Source organism: Polyergus mexicanus, unplaced genomic scaffold (genome assembly GCF_030449975.1).
Source record: "Polyergus mexicanus isolate NDT 795.1 unplaced genomic scaffold, iyPolMexi1.0 SCAF_12, whole genome shotgun sequence".
NCBI lineage: Eukaryota > Metazoa > Arthropoda > Insecta > Hymenoptera > Formicidae > Polyergus > Polyergus mexicanus.
In genome coordinates this window covers 6372441-6398979 of record NW_027223332.1, presented here as the reverse complement: position 1 = coordinate 6398979, position 26539 = coordinate 6372441, and the positions used below count along the sequence as shown (strand labels likewise).

The window sequence follows — 26539 nt, the reverse complement described above, 5'->3', positions numbered from 1 at the left end:
ACCAAACAATCAAATTTTTTTCTTATTGATGATTTCGCGCTTCTTCGCTGAGATAGTAATCGGAATGTTACGAAAATATCGTTCTTACTAGTTTCCATCGAATTGACATAACGCGTCGGATGTGCCTTCGAGTCGTCAAATATTTGCATTTGCCATGACGTGTAAATGCATCCTGGGATAAACATATGCGCGTTTTACACATACTATATATATATAGATCGTAATTCTCAGGAATGTAACATTATAAGGAGTACATTACGCGCGCGTTACTCGTTCCACACACAAGTGACCCTAATGCATCCGATATCCGTTTCCTCAAGTCGGTCAAGACTCCTTCAGAAGATGATTTCCACTCTCTTCCCATGCTCGCTTGAGGAGAATAGGGTGCATTCGAATAGTCAAGGTTTGCCTGTCGGTGAGGCTGATGATCTGTACGGGAAGATTGTGAGACGGGAATCGAGGGGGAGGGGAAGGGGATGGAAGTAGGAGAAGGATGATTTATCTCCCTTGGGCGCGAAGATTTTACTTCGGGTGTTAGTTCCGCCGGTTGAACATCCAGATGGAAAGCGGGCGGTTTATGGTTGGGCGGTGCAAGGAAGGATTGCCGCGAAGTTCTTATCGGCGTGTATATAATTTTCGGTAGATTCGCAACAGTTAGTAGACTGCTGCTGCCCTTTGCCCTTTGCGAACACGAAACTTGCTGTACTACGGCAAAATACTTACGACCGGCGTTACATTTGCGAAGCAACACATTGTTCCCCAACGTGCATTAGGGCGGATTTCCTGCACCTATCGGTTAGTTGAACACGATTTAGTTGCGCGTTTTTTGTCAGGCTTAATATTAAAGCATTCGGTATCCCGGATGAGCCACAATTCGATGCGCGAAATTTCAGTCTCAAAGTTTAGTTCATGAAACTTTACTGAAAGTAAATATAGGGCAAATTGCATATTCTCTTGCACAAATACACAGACTCAGTTTTTTAAATATTTATCATAAAGATATCACAGAGTCAATTTTTCAAATATTTATCATAGAGGTAAAAATAAAATATTAATAAAAATCTGCGAAGCGTGATCAAAGTGAAAAATATAAAAGATCTTTTAATTATTTTAAGAATAACGTAAAAAAATTAGGGCAATATTTTTATTCGATATTATTGTATCAATGCCAAATTAGGAACAAAGTATTGGAGATTTTACTGCTTCGAAGAAAAATGATAATTAATATTTCTTTTGCGAGCGCCGTACGGAGAATTATTCTTTCATTAATGAAAATGTTAAACATACACTCGGTTTAACGATTGTGTTTTCGACATAAAATTTTGGGTATTTTATGTACGAGATTCTTATTATTTTTATATATATTAGATATATTTTATATATGTTATATTCTTGTCCGTTTTGGATTTTTCTTTGTTTATGATATCCGAAACCTGCTTGCTCTTTTCTCTCTCTTATCTCGTTATAGAGCAGGCATTGATTTTTGCAATGGATTCCGAATAGCGAACTGATAATTAAGATAGCAAAGTGACTTTTGCTCTGCAGTCGACAAGTTGTTGTCAGTAAGTTGCTCGGCAGTTTGCTTTCGTCGATGACCGAACCACTTTCATGGGTTTGTTTAAAAACAACGCTAGCCGTTGCGGTGTTATCATAAGTTCTTCGCTTGGAACATCCGTCGGGATAATCTCCCTGTTTATAGAAGGGAGCGAGGTATTCCTAGTTTAAACGCATTCCCCCGGTCGGCTTTCTTTAACTTCTCTCGCAAATACGCGCAAAAGATGTAATCCGATTACACGTTTTGATACATTTAGAGACGGTGTAGAACAACATGCGCGCGCTTGACTGCATTTTATCGGATGCATTTTCTTGCCGTCTGTGCTTTAATCTCATATTCTGTGCGTAGTCAAAGAAACGATCTCTTTCTTGGGTTCAAAGGCAATAATTTTTATATATCTTGATCTGCGTACTTTCTAAACAAAGAAATGCGTTTTCTCTTGTATTTTACGTTATGTCTAAACGTAAATAACATATCGAGAAATATCTTTTTAATCAAAATTAATTCGCAGATTTCTGTGCTTTTTTACGAATAACGAACATATTTCACGTACAAATTATTTGCTACAAGTAAATAACATGCTTTACACCAAGTAGGTGTACTTCCAACTGCTTTTGGAAGAATTCGCGTACCTGAATTAATATTCTTCCGGATGTTATTCTGTTGTCGAGAACTAATGCGAGATTCATCATTATACGACGACCTTATCTCGCCATAGTCTGTTTTATTCCGCTCACGTGTCCCTATGAAATTATTCACGCTAGTCGGCGATACATTGTGCCTCGCGGTTCTGGAAGAATAAGTGGCGAACGTAAAATGCGACGAAGAGGAAAGTCTCGTCCCAGGCCGATGTAATGGGAACTTGTTACGACGAAAACATATATTCGTCTTACGATTATTTTCTTTGTCAAATTTTCGATGACTTTTGCAAGCACGAGTACAATAATTAATCAACACGTCGCGATAACTCATGTTTCGTGAAAGAACTTGGTTATTATTTCATACCTTTGCTTCGCGTCACGTAATCATACAATTATACAATCGATTCATCACGTGATTGCTGATCATTATAATGAATTTAGCATTCGCTCAATGTTACAAACACAAAGAAATGTATTAATTAAAAATTCGAATCTTCTCTAAAATATAGAAAGTATTATTTATAACGTTATTCACCAAATGAAATAACGCAATTAACATATTTGATCTCTAATCAAAATCACTCTCGTATATCTGCAGTAACTCGAAATTTGAACTCTCCAGAATGATGTTTGTTTCGACGCTCGTGCAAAATAACGCCGGTTATAATCAGCCGTATTTTTCTTATCCCTTTCAGCTGGGATGCCGGCCATGGAATCTCAGTCTGACGAGCGTGATCATCTTGGCATTGTCGAATATGCTGTTAACGGTCCTGCTATTGCAATCGGAGACTTGTATGCCGGAGAGAATCCCGCAGAAAATAGTGGAAGTGAACGCTGTCACAGAATGGAATCTCGGCACTCTCGTCAAACAGCAGGAACAACAGCCGGAATGCATCACGCAGGATTATCAACCGACGTCACCTCATGCTAACAGTCTGCGATTGGATATTAAGCTCGGTAGATGGGATGCTCGGCGGATATTCCGAACATTTGACTCGGTGCTAGTCGGTAGCAAATTCACGGAGTTGTCGCAGACCTACCGGATATGTCTGGCTACCCAGAGTTCCGTAGAAAAGCTGCACTCGCTGGTGCAGGTCGCCTTGCATTGGACCGGACCGATGTCCGTGGCGCTTTACGCTGCCGGTGACGAGGAATTCGAGGTATTGCAGCGTTACCTGGTGTACCTGAGAAGATGCTACGAGTCCATCAGAGAAAGAGTGATCTTCTCTCTGGCTGTGCCGAGAATGCGACCGCCTAAGAAGCAGCCGCGCGTTTTCGAGCTACCGGATATTATCGATTGTGCCAAACCGGAAGCCACTCTGAACGAGTTCGCGAGACGTATATCTAGCGAGCAGACCAATTGGCGGATACGTAACGTTTATCCGCAGAACCACATGCGTAACTTAGCGCGCAAGAACTGCCAGACGGACTACGTGTTTCTGACGGACGTTGACATCGTGCCGAGTTTCAATCTGACGGCCGCGCTCGACGAGTTTCTCAGGAGCGACAATTGTGATAAGTGCGCCTACGTAATACCCACATATGAGTTAGATACGCGGATGAGATTTCCCCAGAACAAGACCGAACTCATCAGGCTGGCGAGGAAGGGCCTAGCCAGGCCCTTTCACCAAAAGGTCTTTATACATAATCAATTCGCCACAAATTTTACAAGGTAAGTGATTTTATTAAATACTAGCTTCCTTTACAAATTTATTGAAATAATATTTGCTTTAATCAAGTGAAAATATATATATAAACATTATTAAAATATATTTATATAATCGATTTAATATCTGTTGAATTGGAATTGAGTGAATCAACATAATAATGTGAAAATATAATAGTTTTCCTATTACAAGTTACAGTATGTTTATATCATTTTAATATACGTAATTTCCACCATTATTCAGAGATGATTATTTAGTGAACGTAATTCATGCTTGATTGCGACTCTCTCTCTTTTCTCTCTTTAACGATATATATATATATATATATATATCGTTAATTAAATATACAAAATGTTACTTGGATACTGCGCGATATATGTGTATGTTTGAGGACTTTTTATTTTATAGATGGCTGCAGGACGTGTCGCCGACACATAAATATCATGAAAACGTAAGGACCGGTAAGATCTACGTTAGTCATGACGTAACGAATTTCGAATTCCTTTACGAGCCGTTTTACGTGGCGAAAGATATCGCACCGTCTCACGATGAGAGGTTTATGGGATACGGATATACGAGGAATACCCAGGTACGCGATATTCCCTAGGATATGTCTCTTTTTTTTCTGTTTGCGTTTGCCATCCACATAACGAATACGTTAGTGGCAATGTGGAATCGAAAATGCAATTTTGCTCGAGCACGAAATAACATGAAATTTTACAATGCGAAAGTTTATATTCCATCCGAGGTGGATTTGATGATACGAACGCAGTTCTTTCCGTTAATGCATGAAAATACTCGTATTTGAGAAGATGAGCGATGTATTTGTATCATGCGCCATTATGCGCCATTATGCGCGGTTGTTTGCAAAATGTATCAAATCAATCAGCAATAATATCGTAGACCGGCTTGAATTAAAAATGTTTCTGCGGCAAAATTACCATCGATATTCACGATGAAAAAGCGGATGAGTGATAAAGAATATACATGTGGCTCAGACTCAAATGTACCAATGATAATTGCGCGAACGCGAGATAGTATTTTACCGCGCTGTTAGTTTAGCTCAACGTTGAGAGATAAAAAGTATGCTATCAAAAATTAATATACCCTTTGGAGCATTAATGAGATTAACGGAGATAAATGGCAATAATGGAACCGGCAGCCACTGCCCATTACGATACTTACATAGTTTCTACGTTACTATGTAAATAAATGGCATCAATTACACTAAAAAATATACATTTTGGGATATAACTGGTAAAAACGGACATGCACGTTTCCATGTTTTATAATTAGTATTTTAAATTATAATATTTTGCTAATTCAAGAATACAAGCCGTATTACGGAAAAGTCTCGCGGATGTAGGACAGTGACGGTGAAGTTTTAGCAAGGTGGAATGCTAGCGAGATCCTGGCGTGAGTCAGGGGAAAACGTGCCAAGAGAGCTTGTTTGTGAATAGTACGTTCGAGAATAGTAAATTGGAGTGAGCATGCCCTCGTGCACAGCCGCGACATTAATTGAATTACATATTATCATTGCCGCGCTGTTATCGGGCCGATGGAGGCTCGTTTCGCAGAACGATCATTATTCAATTTAAACTTGACGCATCCCCGGTTTTGTAATCGAACGTTTGCATATCGGGACAGCGTTATGCGGGCTGCAAATTGCGTTCGCTGATGTGCTTTTCAGGCACGTTATTCTCGCCCGAATTATGGAAGAATTGCTAATTTCTTAGGCCGATAACATCAAACTTTGAAACTTCGTCGCATAGCTCGTGGCGTATCATGCGGATGAAAATTGGATATCATGGAACGGAGGGGATTTTCGATCTCAAGTATAAAACTCGAAAGCGAAAAAACAATATTTATAGATGCTTCGATTTACCTTTCGCAGAAAATTGATCGTAAGTTTTTCTTCACTCTTGAACGCAGCTGTGTGAGAGAAAGATCGGGGCAATTAAAATTGCAGCGGTCTCTAAAAGATTATTTGTACCGAGAGCCACGAAGCAGTGGCGACAACTTTTCCGCTTGCAGTCCATACACGAAGAGTTCGCATACCTCTGAACATATGGATGTACGTTCGTAGGGTGGCACGCGGGTCCCGCGTTGTTTCGACGAGAGAAGTGTACGATGTTCGTGGTTTCCGACCTCACGGCGGAAATAACGAAATTCCATCGTACGACGAAAATCCGAGCGCGACGACCGTAAAACGAAGTATGCCAAGTACCGACGGCAATAAAACGAGCGTAAATCTACGTATATACGTATCGCGACTGCGTCGTCGACTTGCAAACAGTTGCGATGGTCGTGTGGTGGTCGTGGTCATGCGGCTGATATTACATGCCGGCGGACACCGGAAGTACGTACTCGCAAGCGCGTCTCCTTTGCGGTTTACGTCGCGCAACATATATTCATTTTTGCGGAGGAATGAGAATGGGTATCGTTTATTTGTGTTCTCTCTTTGTTCCCTACGACACGTTTAGGTAACTGCCAGAGATTCATTTCCGAGATGTATAACATTAAGACCAAGCTACTATGTGACAGCTTTCTTGGGGAGGAAGGGGAGGAGGATGGACAAAACGCAATGTTGGCAATTCGATCTCTATCGCTTTTATAATAAAAAATATCCTTGTTGTACGCTATTCTATTTCGTTGTCATCGTGAGATTTTTTTACACGAGTAAATTTTTTAACGCATTTTGTTTTGTTATGTGCATATTGAATGTTTATATATATATATATATTGTTTTCAAGTGTTTCGATTAAATTTACATATTTTTTCACCAGGCGTCGAATTTTAAATCGCAACTGACAATGCAGCGAGATGCCTTTCTAGCCGATGCACATTTCTCGCGAGGACGCATCGCTGCCGGTTAAATTTTATTTTGCGTTAATTAATCTTTGGTTGTTTGCGTATACAATGTGCGAGAACAATGCGGTATGCGCCATAATCGACGCAATTGCGCTGGTTCCCTGGCTCGCCTCGATTGCCCCGGTAAAATGAGTATGTTAATTGCCGATCGATTCGTTAATTCTCCATGCCCTTCCACGTCCCTTTCTATCGCGTGGCCTTTGTCTGGTCGAGCGGGCTTAACTTCCCCCCCCCCTTCCCCTTTCGATACAATCTTCAATTACCCGCCGACGCACTGGCCGATTGTCGACGCGACCGATCTAAAGATAAAGGATTCGGGCCCGATGAGACGCGCGGCACGCGTTGCTCGCTCGCGATTCCTATATATCGCATCGACGATCGATCTTGTTATCGCCGATTCGACACGCCAACGCAGTCGAACCTCGAGGGATTCTTTATTGTCGTGTTTATCGAGTGCGCCGATCGAGCCGGCCCGGCTTGATATCTCATCAGACCCGGCGTTATCGGATTGATTCCTGGCTTCCAGGGCTGGCGACGAGTGGAATAAATTTGGCATGAGAAATAAAAGAATAAAAATACAGAAATAAAAATAATCGGAGAATGAACACACATTTTCTCCGATGTAGTTTCAAAGGATATATAATTATAATCATAAATTCAGATCGATAATTTGAGAATCGTGTAAAAAAAAAAAAAAATCATGAAAAGAAGATAAATTAGTATTGTTTTTACAGTAGCCAATTTTTCAAGCATGATAGTGACAAGCAGAGATGTTGTCACGAAGCTGATATTAATTTGGAAATTGAATATCGATTTATGCGTTATATCAGGGGTGTTAGAAACTCTATACCGTTACTGCTTCGTGAGGTGACGCATTTCCATTCGCACCGTATATACCGAATGGTACCGACGTTGTTCGCCATCTGACATTTTGTTTCTCGTCGCTCGTTGATCCATTATTCATTATCGCTTCAGGCTAATCTATGATAGCGATACATTCGACTCTCGAGGGTAGATAGGTAGATAGTATGTCGTTGTCGCGAGAGAAGTGGCATCGAAGTATCGCACGCAAGCACCTCGCATGATTGCTATCAAGTCGGAAACGAGACAGTTCATTCTAGACGCTTCAATGTAGCGGTCATTCTGCTACGTTGATTGAGCGATTTGGTCGACCGGGATCGTAAATCAGAGGCACGAATAGAACGATTCGATTTGCTCGAGCTAGTTGCGAGCGACACCTTCCATCGTTTGCAGTTTGTCGAAAAATCACATGGAATATAGAATCCAGTCTCGCGCATTATATAATAATCATTGCAAAAGTGCGAGACGAGAAATTTAGTGCCGAAGGTGTGTAAATAAAGTAAAAATAAATCCTCTTATCGCTATGAAATTTGTAGAAAAACCTTGAATTTACAGAAGAGATAGGATGTTGTTACGAGCCTCTCATCTAGTCTCTCGTCAATTGCTCATTAATACGATTAACATATTTACAGTATTACGCGATAAATTATTTTACATGACTCATTAACGCTTGATTCAGCTTTTGACATAATTTATTTCAGCTTAATTTGTTCGATAGCATGCCGTTAATTTTTTACGTAACACGCTTTTGCACATTCAAATATGACTGATAGCATATTTCGTAACTAGATGTTTAATGTGAAATTAAGTAATATTGAATAAGTAAATTTTATTTTATATATTTCGCATTACGCATATTTAAATTTGCATCCGTAGCAAAGTGCTGGGCAAATTAACCTATGCGAATTTAAATTATCGGCGGATATATCAAGCGCAGTAAATTATAGCGACTGCATTTCATAATGCAAATTCGATAATGGAGCAACAAAAATCTTATTCGATTTTCGAATATAGTATCGCGTATGTATGCGTATCGGCATTATTTCCATTGCATCTATGCACGTTTAATTATTCCCACACATTTTTCCGGCAATCTTTTTCCGTTAACTGTTTTATAATTGAATCGGTTCCAAAGTGATTTTCGATTAGGTATTCCGCGTAGCACGTTGGTAGCCAACGATCCAACTCGATTCAAAGGAATTTAGCGGCTAGTTCTCTCATGGAAGATCAATGACCGCGGCTTGCAAGCTTGTAACAAGCAGCAATTTAAGTGTCTCGCAGGATAATGCAAGTTCTCTCATTCGTAGAGAGGAGATCGATCGACTTTAACCGTATCGCGCGAAGCTTCTGCAAGCAGATTTGTCGTATTTAAAATGAGAAAGGGCATAAGATTTGTGTAATTTTTTTTCAAAAAAATATTTGATGAAAATGAAACAAATATCTCTAACGTTACGATTGTATGGCGCGAGGATATCTCTGTAGCGTCGAAGTTTGAATTCATCTAATATTACACGGATTTTCGTTTCCGCCGCTCTCTCCATTTAAGCGCCCTCGTAACGAACGAGAGGATTTGCGTTCCGCCCTTTTGCCTCCGTCGTTTTAATTCCATCCTAAGTTGCGGTGCCGCGCCGGTGCCCCCTAATGCAGAGAATGTAAGATAAGTGGAAGCGCCATACGGCGGGGCAGCCGAGACGCGCCGTATTCGCGGGGATTTACGTCGACGTGCGATGGCATAAAACTCAATTATCAGATTTATCGTTAGCCCGCCACTTACCATCGCATAACCGGTATATTACTCGGCTGTGCCATTTGCAAAAATTATACGATCCTGTTTACCATCCCACTCACTTTGCCTTATGCATGCGTCGGCACGTCTTCATCTAAAATACGTGTCACTTCTTTGCACATTCGTTCGACGAAATACGCGCATCTTGAAGTCGCGAAGAGTAATCTGAATGTTATCCAAAAAGTGTCACTTGCGACAGTCCATCGTTTTGCGATATATCGTCATAAAACCATGAGATATCCGACTGTTCGAGTTGCTATGCTATTACATTGATATCATATTTAAATCAAATAAAATACTCAAAAGGAAAGCTTTCAGCTATATTTTTTTCTCAATCGTTTGTGGTGCAACTATGCTAATTTGACTGGTATAGACAATATTGTAGAGCGTATATAAAATAGATAAGGAAAATTGTACATTATTTTAGATATTTTAAATATTTATATAAACGGGAACATATTATTCGTGCTCAATATCAGAAATCGTGCTCGAGAAGTTTCTATAAAACAACATGCTATAGAGATTATTTTGCAGAACGGAGACGCGTATTCGCGGGCAAATTGAAAAGAGCCGCTGCGGCTTGCGCGAACTGAGAGAAATTGGCGAAGGTTTCTCGATGGGATTGCGTCAACAAAGCTAAACCGTTGGTACGCAGTGATTTCGCAGAACCGCCCGAAACACGTCGGTACGTAAGGAATTCTCAGCTAGCTATGGAGGTTCTTGAATATCAAAGGGACACTCTGTCTTTGAATTTCAAGCATCGGGATGCTACGGGATCCTTCTGCAAACGGTACGGATCGAGTTGCGCAGTTTGTACTAGCGCTGATTTTAGCCGATCTAACAACATGATAATTACGTCACGTGTAATTTGCGAAATACATGACATCGGTGCAACCCGGTATGCATTCCGTTGCTTAGGCTGTGACACGTAATGCATTGTGTGCGCACGCAACACACACATGCAGACAAACTAGATTTAATACTTCAATCTCAATCGGATGAGGAAATATTAACTATAGTGTGCATTACGTGCAATGTGTTCTGCATCTGTATTATGAGGTCGCATATCTTTGGAAGCGCTTTGAAGTTAGAGAAACTATATTATCGGGAACGGGAGTTCTCTATCTCTCGACAAAAGATGATTTGATTATAGTATAATATAATCATATAGTCTGATTTATGCCAATATCTTATCACATATAATAGTATAATGAAAATCGATTAGTAAAAACAAAGATAATTATTGGTACATTTGTTACACACACACACACACACACATACACGTGACGTCGCGTGCTTTCGTCTTTTCCGAGCGAAATTGAACGGGAGTTGCCGTGACAGCGGAATGAAATAAAGAGCGCAAACTGTCAGCATCGGCGTGTCACGATCGTAATGGTCCGCGGCGATGATAGTGACACCGTCCATTCGATACCGAAGCGTGAAATTAACCCGGGCGCATTTCCCCCAGGTACTAGGACCGTAAGCTTATCTTCCGCGCGACATGCAATTCCATTTTTGCGAGCGAGCGTGCGGAGCGAGTTGTACCGCGTCCACGTTTTCGCTAGTTGTAAAATTTTAACTTGCCGCTGTGTATTTGTAAAACATGCGGCTAACACGAACACGTTTAAGTACGTTTTCCTTTTTGGATGTCCGGAGCATAGAAATGCTCCGGCAGAATAAATAAAACGTCGAATAGAAATCGTGAGACGCATTGTGAGTTTATTAATCGATATGGCAACAACAACTGCTACTCTCTGAAGATTATATTTTTCGTAGAATATTATGTTGCTGTTTTATTATCATTCTTATTTTTACGATGCGAGACGCGCAAACGTTTCTTATTTTAGAATTTATCGCACACCACATCCGGGTGAGGGAATATCGTATTTTATTCTGGTTGTCCTTATGAAATATAATAGCTATAATACGCGTTCTTTCTATGCAGCCTCACCTGCTTATAACTATGTGGTCCCATTATGTGACATGCTACGCAGATGCATACACGAACATGCATACTTGTGATGTAACGCAAATACAAAACCACCGTTCTCTCTGGTGATCCATTGCAATATTATGCATTACTATTCGAAAATCGCAAACGATTATCTTATCTCCCGTTGAAGCGCAGCAAGCGTTCTTATATTATCTCTGGTGGCTGAGCCAGATCTCTGACCAACATGAAAGAACAATCTTTTCATTGCATCCGTTGTAAATGTACACGCTGGAACAAGCACTATTTTTTTTCCAACAGTAAAATTATTAGTTTTTCTAATCTTTAGATAAAGCAGCTGTGATGTTGGAATTTTTTATATCTCTCCTTATCTCTCTTTATTAATTTCAGTAAAAAACATATGGTACTTGTACAAATGATATTCTGTGAAAGAGGAATCTCTTAAACGCTTTTGTGCTCGTTAAAAGTCCCATTATGCAGCACATAAAAGATAGAATTATGTGAATAATATATTGCATGCTTTGCATACATACTCTTTTTTCCACCCCTCTCCATATATTCCCATTCATTTATTTTTTACTCGCACGCACACACAACACACGCATACGGCATCATCGTGACCGCCCTTTGAGTCCTTTGAGCCTCAAGAGAGAGAGAGAGAGAGAGAGAAAATGACAGAGATCGTGCGTCGAGTTTCAAATTGTTCATCCCATCGCGCAAAAGTTTCAACGGGGCCGCTTCGTCGCACCGTTTTGCGTTCTCGGGAGCTTTGACGTATATTATGCGTTATCGCGTGCGTCATGGTTCGCGGAATATTCTCTACCCTAGTCGTTGACAGTTGTCGATATTACATACGGTAGTTCGGAAGGCCATGTCGGAATTTCAGCGGGGCAAGTTTTATGGCAAGAGCACGTCCTGGGCCCCCGCACGTTACGTTCTCTGCCTGTTTCATAGCTACGTATAGCTATAAAACCGTCGCCGCGTCGCGTGCATATGTACACATATATGCAGTATGCATTAATGCCGCGGTAGCCGTGGTACACATGCATTATCCAATAATCGTCGCGATGACGAAAGTTTCGTATACAAACAGAGCGTGCGGCGGTATACATTCGCGAGCAGTATCAGGGAACGTGTAAGTTCAGCAAACATCATTACGCCCGCGAGTCTGTAACGAATGTGAGACCGTGAGGTTTGTTAATTAAGAAGATACGTCAGCCCGCCGTGTTGTTTAATGCAATCCGTTCTCCGGAAAACCCTCGACAAACAGTCGGTCGTCCTCTTTCCGAGAGGTTCGCGCGTGAGAGGCGCACTTTAGCCGCAAAGATATGAGAGATCTGCGCGCGAAACTGAAAGGAATTTATTATCTATCCAATTAAGACGGATAATTATGCACGGTGTCCGTCGCGCCAACGCGAGCTTGATAGTCATATAATATATACGGGAATGTCATAAATATACGTGTGAACTGTCAAAACCGGATATCAGAATTATATACTCCCTCGAATCTTATATTTTTAAAAACGCGAAATCATAATTACGATAATTGCGGTTTTTTTTTTTTTTTAATAATTTGAAGTATCCTTTTCCGTCATTATTGCATCTTTTTATGTATCTTGATGGAATTTCTATTTTCGTTAAACTTATATCATTTTCGTACATATGTATTGCGTATAAATATCAAATTATTTCTGACTATCATATTTCAAAGCTCGATTTCGAGAGATCAAGTTTTTTTTTAAATATTTAATATTTTTTAATGGATGGAAAAAATACAACCCGAATCAAGTTTCGTTATGTTGTAAGTGCTATGTCATGTTGCGCGTCAATATCGCGTTAGATGCTTTCAGGACAATTGTACGGGGCCAATACGAGCCTGAGGAAGGGAATTAACGCGAGTTATAAATGCGAGCTTGTCCCGTCGATCGCGACGTATATATGTTTTGGCAGTGTCAGCACACTGTAACGTGACGAATTGTATGCATCCATTGCGACATGTACTGCGGAGACAATCCCGGGACGTCGCGGCGCCTGTCACACGCATGTCGCGTCATCGTTATGTATAATTATTCACGAGGTCTACATCTCCAAGATCTAGAACGCGCTAGATTAGATTCTGTCTATCAATTTCATCCGATGATATAATCCGCGTGCATACTGCTATCCCCATAGGTTACCGCTCTTCGTCGCATTAACTAACAATATATTCCTGCTCATCCTGCTCCATAATTAAGATCATTATTTGTCGTTCTCTTGATGGGCTAACTTTGATCCATTATTTCGTTTCTAATTCGATGAGAAGCCGCATCAAGATCGCTTTGCACTCTGTGTTTTTGAATATATATGATGAGGAATCTTGATCGCGTTGCATATTTATGATAAGTAGTAATATGAATACATGATTCACAACATTCTCTCTCTCTCTCTCCCTCTCTCTTTCTTTCATGTATATTTTCTCTATCAATGATAAATTTGGAGCATACAAACATCTAAATATTTGATCATTGAGGTCGAAAGATATATACATATAAGAAGATATATATATAAGTAATTCCCATATTTTCGTAGAATAGAATTTCAAATAATCAGTTTATATTATGTCATAATAAAGATTGAGTGTAGTTTATTAATGTGATATCTAAAGAGTATAACATAGAAAAGCAGAGCAAGCTCATAAGTGGTATTTGCATTCAAGCTTTCGAAAACAAAATGTGTCATTATGCATACAGGAGCAGGTCAACGCTTTATATGAAATAAATCGCTATAGACAAAGTGGGCTTACACATACACACACAGAGTTGTCGGCAATATTGTCGCCGTTATATTGTTACGTGTGATTATTCACGAAGACGTATTCAGACTGGAGGGGAACGGATCTCGTCCGTTAAGTCTGTCTGGCTTGTCCCGACTGGCAAACCGAGAGCGAGATTACGATGCCATCCGCTTTTCTCCTTGCTGTCACGCTGCTTACGCTATCGGAAACACGGGACTTCCCGCGAAGACATCGCTATCCGAACGAATATCTGCGGCATGTTCCGAAAGCCACTTCCGCCGAAATGGGACGCACGTTCGAAAGTTGGCGAGGAGCACGCTCTCATCCGGAAATGTCGCAATGTCATACAAATACGGCGTTCGCCGGTCATAATGTCCGTCGATTTTTGATGTTATAAACGCCCATTTGAACGCAATTCTCGATACAATTCTATCACCGTACTGTGGCAAAATTGTATTATTTTTTCTGCGCATATAATTAATGCAAATATCTTGTTACGGTTTTTATAAACTTCAAATTCTATTAAAGATTCTATTGAATATTGCGCGAAATTAATGTCCCAATTATCTTCACACAGTATGTATAATATTTTATTTATCTGACTACATTTTTACACACGATTTTATCGTAAATTAATATTTTGGATAAAGAAAAGTCATTCTAGTAACAACGTCCTATTCGACAAATGCCCAACTCTCTTATCGAATAAAAGACAATACATCACCAAGTATTTTCGCGACACGCGCTGGTATTAAAGATTTCCATTTGCGCACCGACCTAAGAACTTAACGTCATTTCCTCGACCGGATCGTATTCCGCAGAAATGACGGATATGCTCGCTTGCACGTACACACAGATGCAGTAGATGCACGGAGGCTTACGCAGACGCCCGCATTTATTACGTCGCGAGACACGGCGCGGCAGCTAGAATCTCCGCTCACTGTGGTTTCGAATCAGAAACTCTCCGGGCTTCGAAGCGGGCTCGTAAAGAATCTAGGCGCACTTCGTTGCGCCCCTCGTCTCGTCCGCCAGCAGTTACCGCAGATCGGCCTCGACAGAGATTTGAACGTGTTATATCTCTGTGCCAGCACTCGCGAACCTCGCCGTGGAAAATGCTCCGCGAACGATTCTCGCCATTTTCGTGGTCTGCGATAAATTCTTGTTGTCCCCGTTGTTGATTTTGATCGAAATATAATTGGAGACGGGTGGATTAAACCAATTAATACCGATCGCGGAATACAACCGATCGATTACAACCGACCGCGCGCTCGTCTCAGTTTCCAATTTATTTCAATTTCCGACTTTAATTCCATTTTAGGGAGCACATTTGTCTCGTGTAACACCAGTCGCTCGTTTTTCTTGCAGGTTTACGAGATGTACGTGACGGGTTATCAGTTCAAAGTGCTATCGCCTGTATTTACGGGCCACTGGGGACTGCAGACCAGAAAGAGCAGGCCCGCCTGGCGCGAGCGTCAGAACAGTGCTAACAGGAAGCAGTTTGAGACGTTCAAGAAGGAAGTATTCGCTCGTTACATGCGAGATCCGCTGAAGATGATGAAGAACGCTAACTGACGAAAGGTTCATCAAGGATCTCGTTGAGACTTCGCCGCCGTCATTTACGTTCGTCCTTAGACTCAGCACATCGAAGAATCCAGAATAGAATTAGGCCTCTGACAATAGTCAGTGCTCACACCATTTAACGTAGTCGATAGATTCCAAGTGTTTCACGTAAGTCAACGAATAATTCGTCAAATAATATTCATACTTTATCTTTTGTTATTATTTTCAAGCGACGCAACAATTCACGTACAAATCTCATAATTCTCTCAATTTTATTTAACTCCAATAATATTATTTATTATATAAACCGTTTAATATTTTTTTACTAATTGGTATTTATTAATCGTAGTAAAAATTATCTTTGATTATCTACATACGAGTTTATGTAGAATTTATTGGAAATCTTTCACGAAGGGTAGTTGATTTCATCCTTTGGACGGGAATAATGATGAAATCGTATTAAGCGACGGAGTACTCCAGTATGCTCGAGAGAGCAGATGCCAGATCGAGTAACTGCGATTCGCGCTACTTATCGAACCTTCCGGTTCATCGATTCCGCTAGGCGAAACCAACCGCGGAAACTCTTGTTACTTCTACTCACGATTCCCCAAAGTCATCGGAGATCGCGCCATACGGGATCGCGGAATAAATATCTTCTCGTGAGTTTCGCGGCACGTACTCGTGCACGAGGAGCGGGAAAATGCAGGCAAGGGGATCTTAAGTGAGCGTACCTCGTTAGCTGTCTGGGGCTTAAGAGAGGGTGGCGTTTAAATCCAAAATCGATACTTCGCTTGACGCCGACATAGCGCCCCGAACGTAAAATAAACAAATAGTATAAACCATCGCCATCATGTGTCGTTCCGATTGCATAGAAGGATGCGAATTATTTTATATAGATATATAAAAAAATGTCCCAAATTATATTAGATTCTTTTATCTGGACAGATTTCTTGACCGATATCGATTAGATCGATTTTTTTAACAACAAAAAATCGTTGAGCACATCGATAATTTTTTATAATAAGAACTTTACAAATTTTATAAATTAACTGTTAGAATGAAAATAGTTAATGAAAAATTTCAAGAAATTTATTTTAATTGAATTTTAATTCCACATTTGATTTAAGATAAATGAATTTATACAAATCGAAAGAATTTAAATTGTCTAAAAAATTTATAGATTATGAAGGATATACGGAGAATTTTGGATACCGTATATAATCAAAGATGGCAATATATGAAGGAATGAAAAATAATATCGCATTGTCGAAACGCGCTCTACAAGTCAAGGGATCGACGATATTTATGGCATCTAAGTCGTAATGTACGCGTTTTGTTTAACAATATAATGAGATCGTTTCGTAAGATCTCATTGTCTTTACATTAATACAGCATCGTTATTTGTTTTACTTTATAAAATTACAGGGCGATTATGAGGCGAAATGTCCCCGAGATTTATATGAGGATGTAGCCTGCCTTTGCTCGCGCGTTGTATAAGCTCAATAGCGACAATGATTGCTCAAGAATATTACCATCGGTAACACTTCATCTGATTAATTTTTAGATAATATACTCTCACTTTTCCTTTTAACTGACATAATGCAGCCTTTTAGATTTTTTTAACTTCTTTTCTTTGATTATAAAAACGAAGTATTTTATCGAAACTTCCCATTTTATTATTTAACAATGTTTACAAGAAGATGCGTGATATATAAGAAAATATGTCAACTTTTTAGCTTATTTCGTAAAATTGTGAGGATATTGTTGGTACTGCTACTGTCAGTTAAAGGTTAAAACATTAACATTTGATTTAAGGCACAGAATTATCTTTATATTGTAATGTTTTTACTGATAGATGTAAAATATAGCGCGTAGACGGTGTTGTGAAATAATATAAAATGTAATAAAGAATTACGAGAATTATATACTGCTGCCTTTCTGATTCTCGCAATAAGTTCGTTGTGAGGAAGCGTAGTATTAATAGACGTGAAAATAATGACGAAGTTCTCTCCTTTTATTCCTTCCGATATTTTACAAGAGATAATAAAAAATTCCAAGTCAAATTTAAATGACTAAAATTAAAAAAACTGATATTAAGTCGATATTAATATACGTAAATGAAAAACTATACACATTTTTTTGCATTTTTGTTATTTTTCAGATATAATTATTTGTGACATATATATTTATCTTTTATATCTGTCATTAAACATTACGATAACAGCAAAATTAATTTTTACTTATTTGTATTAAAACAATTTTTTAAAGCTATACGAGACATACATATAATGTAAATAATGTTACATAATGACGAGCATCAAATCTCGTTTTACACACATCTATATGTTATATTTCGTCTCGAAGACAATTGTATCTCTTTCGTATCATGCGGTATTATTCCGTGGGATAACACTTGACTCTTCCTATTCATTTCCTAATCTCGAGAGCTGCACGAATAATCCGATTAAATATTACATGCGTTATTGCGCTCTGCTCGAACGCGTCAATCTTTTTTTTTTTTTTACGGTTATCTCAAGCGATCTCGCAAACGTTCTGCAGTTAACTTGAATCGCGAATGCTGACAATGGCCGACAGTAAAAAGTATACATAGAGAGACTTCACCGGATGTGGGGATGGAAATGCTAACGATCGGGCGGTTTCAGAGCACATTTCGACGCAGCTCCATAACGCCAGGTTGCGGCTTATAGCTACGTTTTATCGTGTTACCGCAGTTGCATCGCGTGTCATAGGTGTCGACTTCGAGTGCATCAGGTCCTTTGAGTATACCGTAAAGAGATATGGACGGCGCATGCATTGAATATAGAGCGGTACGAAAACACGCGAGTCATATCTTCGAGAATAGATTTTTCGACCAATTTGGGGAGTTGATTTTTCTTCAGTAAACATATTGAGAGAATGGTCATTATCGAGCGCTTAAAAAATTTTAATATTAGATATCTTAGTTAAAATTTTTTATTGTAAATTTTATCTGCAAAAATCTCTTCACTCTTGTGTTGATTTTTATCTGCAAGTCATTAAGCGTTCCCCGATATTTTTGTTAATAAAATATTGATTTGAACTTTTGTGAAATTCATTTCTAAGATATCACTCAAGCTTTCTTTTGGAATATCCTGTATACATAAATTATTCCATGGCTCGCTTTGGTTACACGCAATCTTTAGAAGTGCATTATCTGATAGTTTGTCTGTTCTTGATTTCTGTAATCGCATTTATTGAATCGTTTTGAAGCGAGAGAAGACACTATGCTTCGGGGCGAAGTTTTTTTTTTTTTTTTTCATAAGTTCTCGCCCATCGAGAAAAACACGATGGAAATTTTCGTAGCTTACGTCAATGCACTCGATGACGTAACTTCACGTTTAAGCCCGAGGTATAAACCGTTTTCTCGGCTTATCCTCGCGATCGTTTCGGTTTAGTAAAGTTTGTTTACGACCATCGTGTCTCGTTATGCAAGATCGGAAAGGATGTGCGCGAGAAACCGTAGTCGTTGCCGTCGATGTTGCCGTTATAGTCGTTATCTGGTTGGACCAACTTATAGATTTGCTGTTCTGGTTGTTGTAAAGGATTACAGCGCGCGAGAGAGTACAAGTCCTTAAAGGAAAAAAATGTGGATTTATTTACGTCGCACCGCATCAAACGCATAAAAAAGAAAAAGATTTTATTACGTTTCACATAGTTCCGTTAACTTGATATTTCCATCACAAAAATATTCGAATATATAGTATAATTTAATGTTAATTTATTGATAATTTATTATTGAAATCTCAAATTTATTACTTCTATCAATTAACAAAGAATTGGTATTAAAGATGGCGATGCTCATTAAATATTATGCTAGCAGTCTCATTCCGAAAAACATTTATAGTAAATCATAAACAAAAAATATATCAAAATTAATTGCTAATTAATTAGTCAAGATACTACAAAAGTATAAACGTAGAATAATATAGCTATATAAAAGAAAAATGATTGAAAAAATAAGAGAGAGGAGTAATATACAATATCAATTCGATATTAAATTGTTTCCAGGATTAATTCGATGAAAATATCTTGATTTCGAATGTATTGCTTACGAAATAAGTTAAAAAAATAACGCTTTTATCACTACTAAAATAAATTGGGTTATTGCAAAGATAAATTGAGCAATTAATTTTATAAATAATAAATTATAATTATAATTAAAATTATAAATTATTTATTTTATGATTGCTTTATCATTTTGCTTGATATTTTCCCAAGTCTCCTTCTTTTCTTTTCATTAGGCTTTTGCTGTTCTTTTATGATATACACTCATGAAAATACGGTTAATTATAGTCGCGCGTGTACTAATCAGAATAAACGATTGCTCGGTGTTTTACATGAAAGTCTTGACGTTAATCATACATGACACGCGATTTCTTTTACTCTATTGTGACAAGGGAATGCGAAAATCACAGTTACATGAAACTGTAATTTGTTCAGCACTGAAAAATCACATGGTTGAATTCACATAATGCTAATAAATTGGCACAAGTTATGATAATTTTAATATCTTTCTTTGTGCAACACAAGGGGATATACAAGTTTTAGAAAAGATATTTGAGTTAAAATTAAGAGGTAATACCATGACGCATGAAAAATGGTTTTTGCTCACTCGGGTCTTACTGTTATAGGCGTTATCACAGATGACAGCAAGATTACTGCATGTAACAATTTTACGCTATACGTTGCAAAAAAATCAGTGTTATGTTATTTCACAAAGTAATTACAATCAATACTAGAAAATAGCTAATGCGACTCCTCGTCTCGTTTTTCCCGTCTCGTCCGCAATCGAGATTCGAACGGTAACTCTTCTTTTTCCTCCAGCCGCGTATTTTCCTCTTATACCAGTCTGGATTTTTCTATTAGACTTCCTTAAAGTGCTCGTCTAAAAAGTATGCAAAAAGCATCGCTGTATGGAAGAGAAAATCGATATTAAAGCGAGTTTCGAAGTCATTTATGCCTCAATCAGCTCGAAAAACGAGCAATCGTGTCATTTAGAATAGGGGTAAAATAGCAACGCGTAACTAGATTTTCCATTGTATTGGCTACCAGTGTTATGTTCGCTTAATTTATCACAAGGAATTAATGTTATCGAATAATCTTAGAAAACGCTAATATGAAATAATTGCCAAATGTTATCGAATACTGTATAAGATTTTATTTCCATATTTAGGAAAGAAATTAATAAAAAAAAGAAAAGGTTAACTTTTATATATACTTTATTCTTAACTTAATAACATTTTATTTATAAATATCAATATTTAATTGCTAATTGAAATGACAGAAATTTTTTGAGATTTTGAGATATATTATCATCTTAATATTCAATACGCTTTATATTGTTAAGCAAAATGAATTGAAATCGATTCGGAGGAAATAGAGAATAAATGAAAATCTCCGAGAAAACGCATGCGGGACACGTTACACTTTCGAGAGAACGAAACTCGTCCTCGATTGTTCTCGCGATTAAATTCTATTTCTCACGCCATCCGATGTTCAACGTTTGCTTATCCGAACTGTAGCGAATTTTTCGTTGCACACCCCTCTCCAAGGACAAGTTCCGACTGCATCTTTTCTCGTAACGCGTTAAGTTTCATCTCGAAGAAATAGAAAGATGAAATTCTCATTCGTTGGCAGATAGAATTCCAGTCATTCAGCTCTTCTCAAAAAATTCTGTTACTCCTATTGTATTAACGTTATTTTTTTATGGCTACGTTAATATATTTAATATCAAGACGATTTTGTTTGAATAATTACTGATTTGAGTGATTATTGAAGTGTAAATTTGAGTAAAGGACAGAGATGATTGCCTCGACTTGATATTGCTATGATTGCAGTTTTTAAATAACTAGAACAACACAGACGCGCGCTGCGCGCGCGCTTTTATTATGGACATTTTCAAATTTTTTTAACTTTTCTTTCCTAACTTTAACTTTTTCTTTCACATATTGTCAAACTATCAAAATTCGCATGATTTGACAGTTGCAAATAATACGAATGAAGCAAGTCGCAGCGCACAAGCGGGACAGCGAATCAGCATCGCGGTAAAGAGGCTTCAACGCTTCGATATATTCGAGTTCGAGGTTTCATGCTTTTTTTAGAAAGGACTAGCACAACACTTCGCGCGCGCCATTTATTTTTTTTCATTTTAACATTCTTAACGATATGTACACAAAATAATTGTCAAAATATGCAATGACAGCCGCGCTCACGAAGTAAACGCAATGACAGAACCAATCAGCATCGCGGAAACGCGACAACAATAAACTTCGAGAGTTTCGAGTCGAACTTCGATATCGCTAACTATTCTTCTATAACTGACACACGGTGTATGAAATAGCGTTATAACGCTAAGCGAACGGTCGGTAACGGGTAACACCGGTAGTTGGTGTTCCTATCTAACGTCGCCTAATACGGGCACGAGTCTAATCCTGTCTGATCTTGAATAATCTGAACTAATCTCGTGCAATCTAACGGCAGCTTTCGGCGCCGGGTACGAGCGTTGGTGGAATAGGTCCGTTTTCAATTAGAGGGAACATTTTGCTGATGGCGCCTGCTTCCTCATACACCTCCCACCGCCCGGCTGGATATCTACCGAAACTTCGTACGGATACGGAAGGAAGGTTTACGGATACGGATGTTGGTGGGAATCTGTCAGTATGAGCAATCCCCATAGATAATGGCCGGATTATGCAACCGGATTAGGATTTTCTACAATGCGCGTGTGCGTGAACCTTCTTACGGAGATTCGCGTACCTTGATTAAATTCTAAGTACAATCAGCCGAGATCTCGCGCAATCGCTTAGTTTAATAGAATTTGCCATTTTGTATTTTTTCAGTATTCACTCCGCTTTGTCAGAAATACATAGACGTACGAGAAATCGAATTTCGCAAAAAAGCTACGTCCATTTGGAAATTGCCGTTCATTGATTGTAGCTTTCTCATGGTAACCGCCGAAATCGAAATGGAATGCCAGGTTGACATTTTGCCACACACTACGTGCGTTGTTTGAGTAAGTTTTTATATCCCGACTGTTCTTGATTATATATATACTCTCTTTCTGTTTCTCTCTTTCTTTCTCTCTTCTCTAACGGTGCAATGCGGTTACGCGCTATTTTTTTTCGATTCACAATACGTTTCACCGACGATATACATATTTACGCGAATGCAACCAATCTCAGATTTTTTAATAATATATATTTGCATATATATATATATATATATATAAATAATTGTAACATTAATTAAAGATATCTTTTATATAACCAATTAATTATATAAAAGATGGAAAGAAAAGAGTATTTTATTTTAACATGTAGGTACAAAAATAATTTTAAACAAAAAAGAATGTTTTAATTTATCTCTGTAATCCGTTCTTTAACTGTGACTTATTTTCTACAGATTATACCTGCTCTCAATTGGATTCTATTCTTTTACAGTTTTCTTTCGTATTCTCACATTAATTTATCGCATCCATCCTTTACAATCCGATTTCGTAAAACGATAAGATTCCTTCTTTATGATTCGCGTGGATCCTAACTCCATCGTCTTTTCTTTTATTCGATTTTAAATGTCGAATATTTGCGGAATCTGGTAAGAGATGGAGGAGGGAAGAGGATGCTAAGAGGAGAAAAGGAATAGACGGTCACGATTCTCTTCTAGATTACATGGAGATGCGGGTGATCAAAAGTTGAGAACTGATGTAACGGACAGAAAACGCCGGTGGCGTCGCGACGACGAAAGTCATCTCGCAGGGCCTGTAGGCGCTCTAGGCGCCTGCAGAAGGAGGATCGTTTTGTAATTGATAGGAGTGTTTGTTTTCGCATTTGTAAATAGCATTCCATTAGTGCCGCCGCGAGCACACAAACTGCACGAACTTTGGCGCGCACGTTGAAGTTTCCCAGAGCCGTTCCGGCCAGAAGTACAATTAATCGAGCCTCGTCGTCTGCTCTTCTAGTCCATAATTCTCGCGAATACGGTAACTGTACATTATAATTTATTGCATTGTTCATCTTGTTATGATTGCGCAGACCATATAAAAAACGTCCCATGTCGCATTTATCACTCTAAGATTGATTGAATAATTTCTTAATTTGATACTAAATTAAGTATCAAATTTCCTAATTTGATACCTAATGAAAACTAAACAATTAAGTTCCATTTTCATAAACGTCAATTAACATTAAATGAGACTTAATTAGCATTTATAGAGAAAGGGTCTTGGGTAATTAATTTAAAATTAAAATTCTGATCTAATTTTACATAATTTAAATGTTTTAATAATCCAAAATTTTATTAGTTTTTCTTTGCTACAATTTTAAATCATAGAAACTAAATTCAAAAAAGAATGTCAAGTGCATTGCGGATTCTATATAATGCACATAGATATGTCATATGCAATATATACAGCAGCATGTATAAAAAATATATTTTTTTAAATTTCTACGTTGATATTATGTCAATGCACTGCCTTTGATTATGAATTTACAAAGCAGACGAGCACATATATAACTTATATTGATTTATGGAGCATCATGCTCCACCTTTAATTTGCAGCAATTATCGTTGATGATGTCATATGACGGCGATGCGTTAAAGTAATATATGGTAAAGTTTTTTACAGTAGGATAAAGAATAAACATAGGCTAATAAATAGGGGAAGTGGCCGTAAATATCGTAAATTCGTTTCGTCTATTTCGGATTGGTTGTTGGCTTTCGCCAGTAGCAACGAATACAGCAATTTCGTCCGCGCAATTTCGGGCCAGCTCAAGCGAGAACGTCATCCCGACACGAATTTTACGACTGATCACTCGCGAAGCCTCCTCTTTTGTCACGTTCCGCGCCGTGGTTTTCTCGAAAGAAAAACGGATCTTCTCGGATACGGGTTCTTTCGATTGAAATGGATGAAATTCCATTACTACGGAATTTCGCGTAATTCTTTCGGAGCACTGTCGCGTATATGTTCCGAGTAATGAGATAGGCATCACTCTTTTCTCTTTTAGTCATTTTTTCAAGATGATATTAGGTATAAATGATGTAATAATATTGGATATTATTAATCTTTTAGTATCGATAATTTTTTTCTCGTCGACTCATAGATACTCGGAACAAATTAAGCATGGAAAGATTTTTATTTTTATGTCATATCTTTTGAAATCTTTGTAATATGTTACAATCTGGTAACGAGATCAGTCATTTTTTTCCAAATTATATGATATTTAATAAAGAAAAGATTTAAGACAAGATCTAGAGAAATTTCTAAAAAAATGTATTTTTATTATACTTTTATTGGGACGTATGTAAATCATCTAAATTGTGAATAGTATTACTCAGCCAATTCTTTTGTCAAGAAGAGTATAAGCTTATTTGATTTCTATGCTCTGAATGAAAATTAATTTTGGACTGCGCGTTATATAACGAAACTCGCGATATTTCTCCAAGCTGTGAGTAATTAAAATGTAAATTATGCGATGTGAGTAAACACGTTTGTACGAATTGCGCCAAGTGCGGCTGACGCCGGAAGGATTATCCTTTTAATGAGACTCGACAATGCACATTAATGTCGCGATGCGTTTATTAGAAGTCATACTGAAAATTTTGCATTGAAGGGAAATGTTCGTATACCTCTATTAACAAGAAAAAGAAACGTATATCCGTTTAAATTGAAAAAAATTATCCTACAAAATTAATCGAAAATAAATACAAAATATAAGTGTAATTAGGATCTGTTTTGTATATATATACAATACATACATATATATAAAATCGTTATGTGAAATTTATATTCTTTTTACAATTATGTGAATAAAATAAAAATTATTTTATTTTCTAGCAGACTTCTCAGCACGTTCGTAGCGTTTCGACGATTACAAAGAAATTCTACTTTATATTTGTGCTATCAAAAGGCTCGTGGTCATATTCTACGTTTCGCCTTTTTCATAGAAAAGAAATTCTCGACACGTTCCCCTCTGCATTCGCGCTCACATCTGTACATGGCATAAATCGCGCGATGATTTTTTTTCTTTTTCATAACCCTCATACGCACCCTTGCCGTTCTCTTTCTTGCGTCTTTTCGCCCAGCTCTACCAACCCACCCCAATGCTTTTCATCGTTTTCCGGGCCGTCTCCTTGCTTCTTGTTCGTTCTTTCTTATATTCCCACTACTAAAGCGGAACAGGCTATTTCGCGGTTTTCATATTTCGGCACGACGTAATTACCCCGATTTCTGCGAAAGCGAAAGAGTCTGTTCTGCAAAACGAACGATCACGCGTGAAAGGCGCTCGTGAATTTCGTGACGACATGAAGATAATCTTGCATTTGAATCTTTTTCTTGAGATTTCGAGAAGCGTTATTGAAACCACGCAACATTACTAATGTTTACCTGACGAGAGGGACAACGATATGGCCCCTTAAAAGAACGATCGCGTCCAAGAACGTGGAAAGAACGCGGTGTTTTTACGATGTAGTTTATTAATTTATTTAACGAGTATTTAATTCCGATACGAAATCCGTAGATATCAATCAAAATCATGAAATTCGAAACAATTTACTCGCGAATTTCCAATATCGAAAGCAAAAAAAGTGTAGAATATATATGTATGTTATTTTTGAAATTTTTAATAATTATTTCTAATTTTTCTGCAATTTAATTTTTAATTTAAATTGTAGAAAAATTAATAATTTTCAATTTTAATTTTTCTATACAATTTTTTTATAATTAAGTAATTTTACTCTTTTTATCTAAAAATAAATTTTATTTTATTATCTCTAAAAAATTATTATTTTAATTTAATTTTTAAAATTTGCCTGAAAATAAGTTTAAATTTTATATTATT

The 26539-nt window shown here is 37.9% G+C and overlaps 1 protein-coding gene across 5 annotated transcripts in view; it reads left to right on the top strand.

The window, feature by feature from the left end:
• The window catches only part of LOC138938185 (beta-1,4-glucuronyltransferase 1), a 117310-nt gene that overhangs the window by 10686 nt on the left and 80085 nt on the right, over positions 1-26539 (top strand). Inside the window, exons 2-6 of one of the 5 annotated variants that reach the window (XR_011447655.1) lie at positions 2892-3868; positions 4272-4452; positions 15471-15833; positions 16846-16989; positions 17091-17549. Coding sequence is in view for 1 of the 5 variants with exons in the window: in XM_070304989.1 (XP_070161090.1) it covers positions 2892-3868; positions 4272-4452; positions 15471-15677 (1365 nt within the window). In the remaining 4 variants the exon portion in view is untranslated. Of the gene's footprint in view, positions 1-2891; positions 3869-4271; positions 4453-15470; positions 16825-16845; positions 17550-26539 lie in introns of those variants that run through there. The other 4 variants (XR_011447654.1, XR_011447657.1, XR_011447656.1 and 1 more) reach the window with 4 other exon arrangements.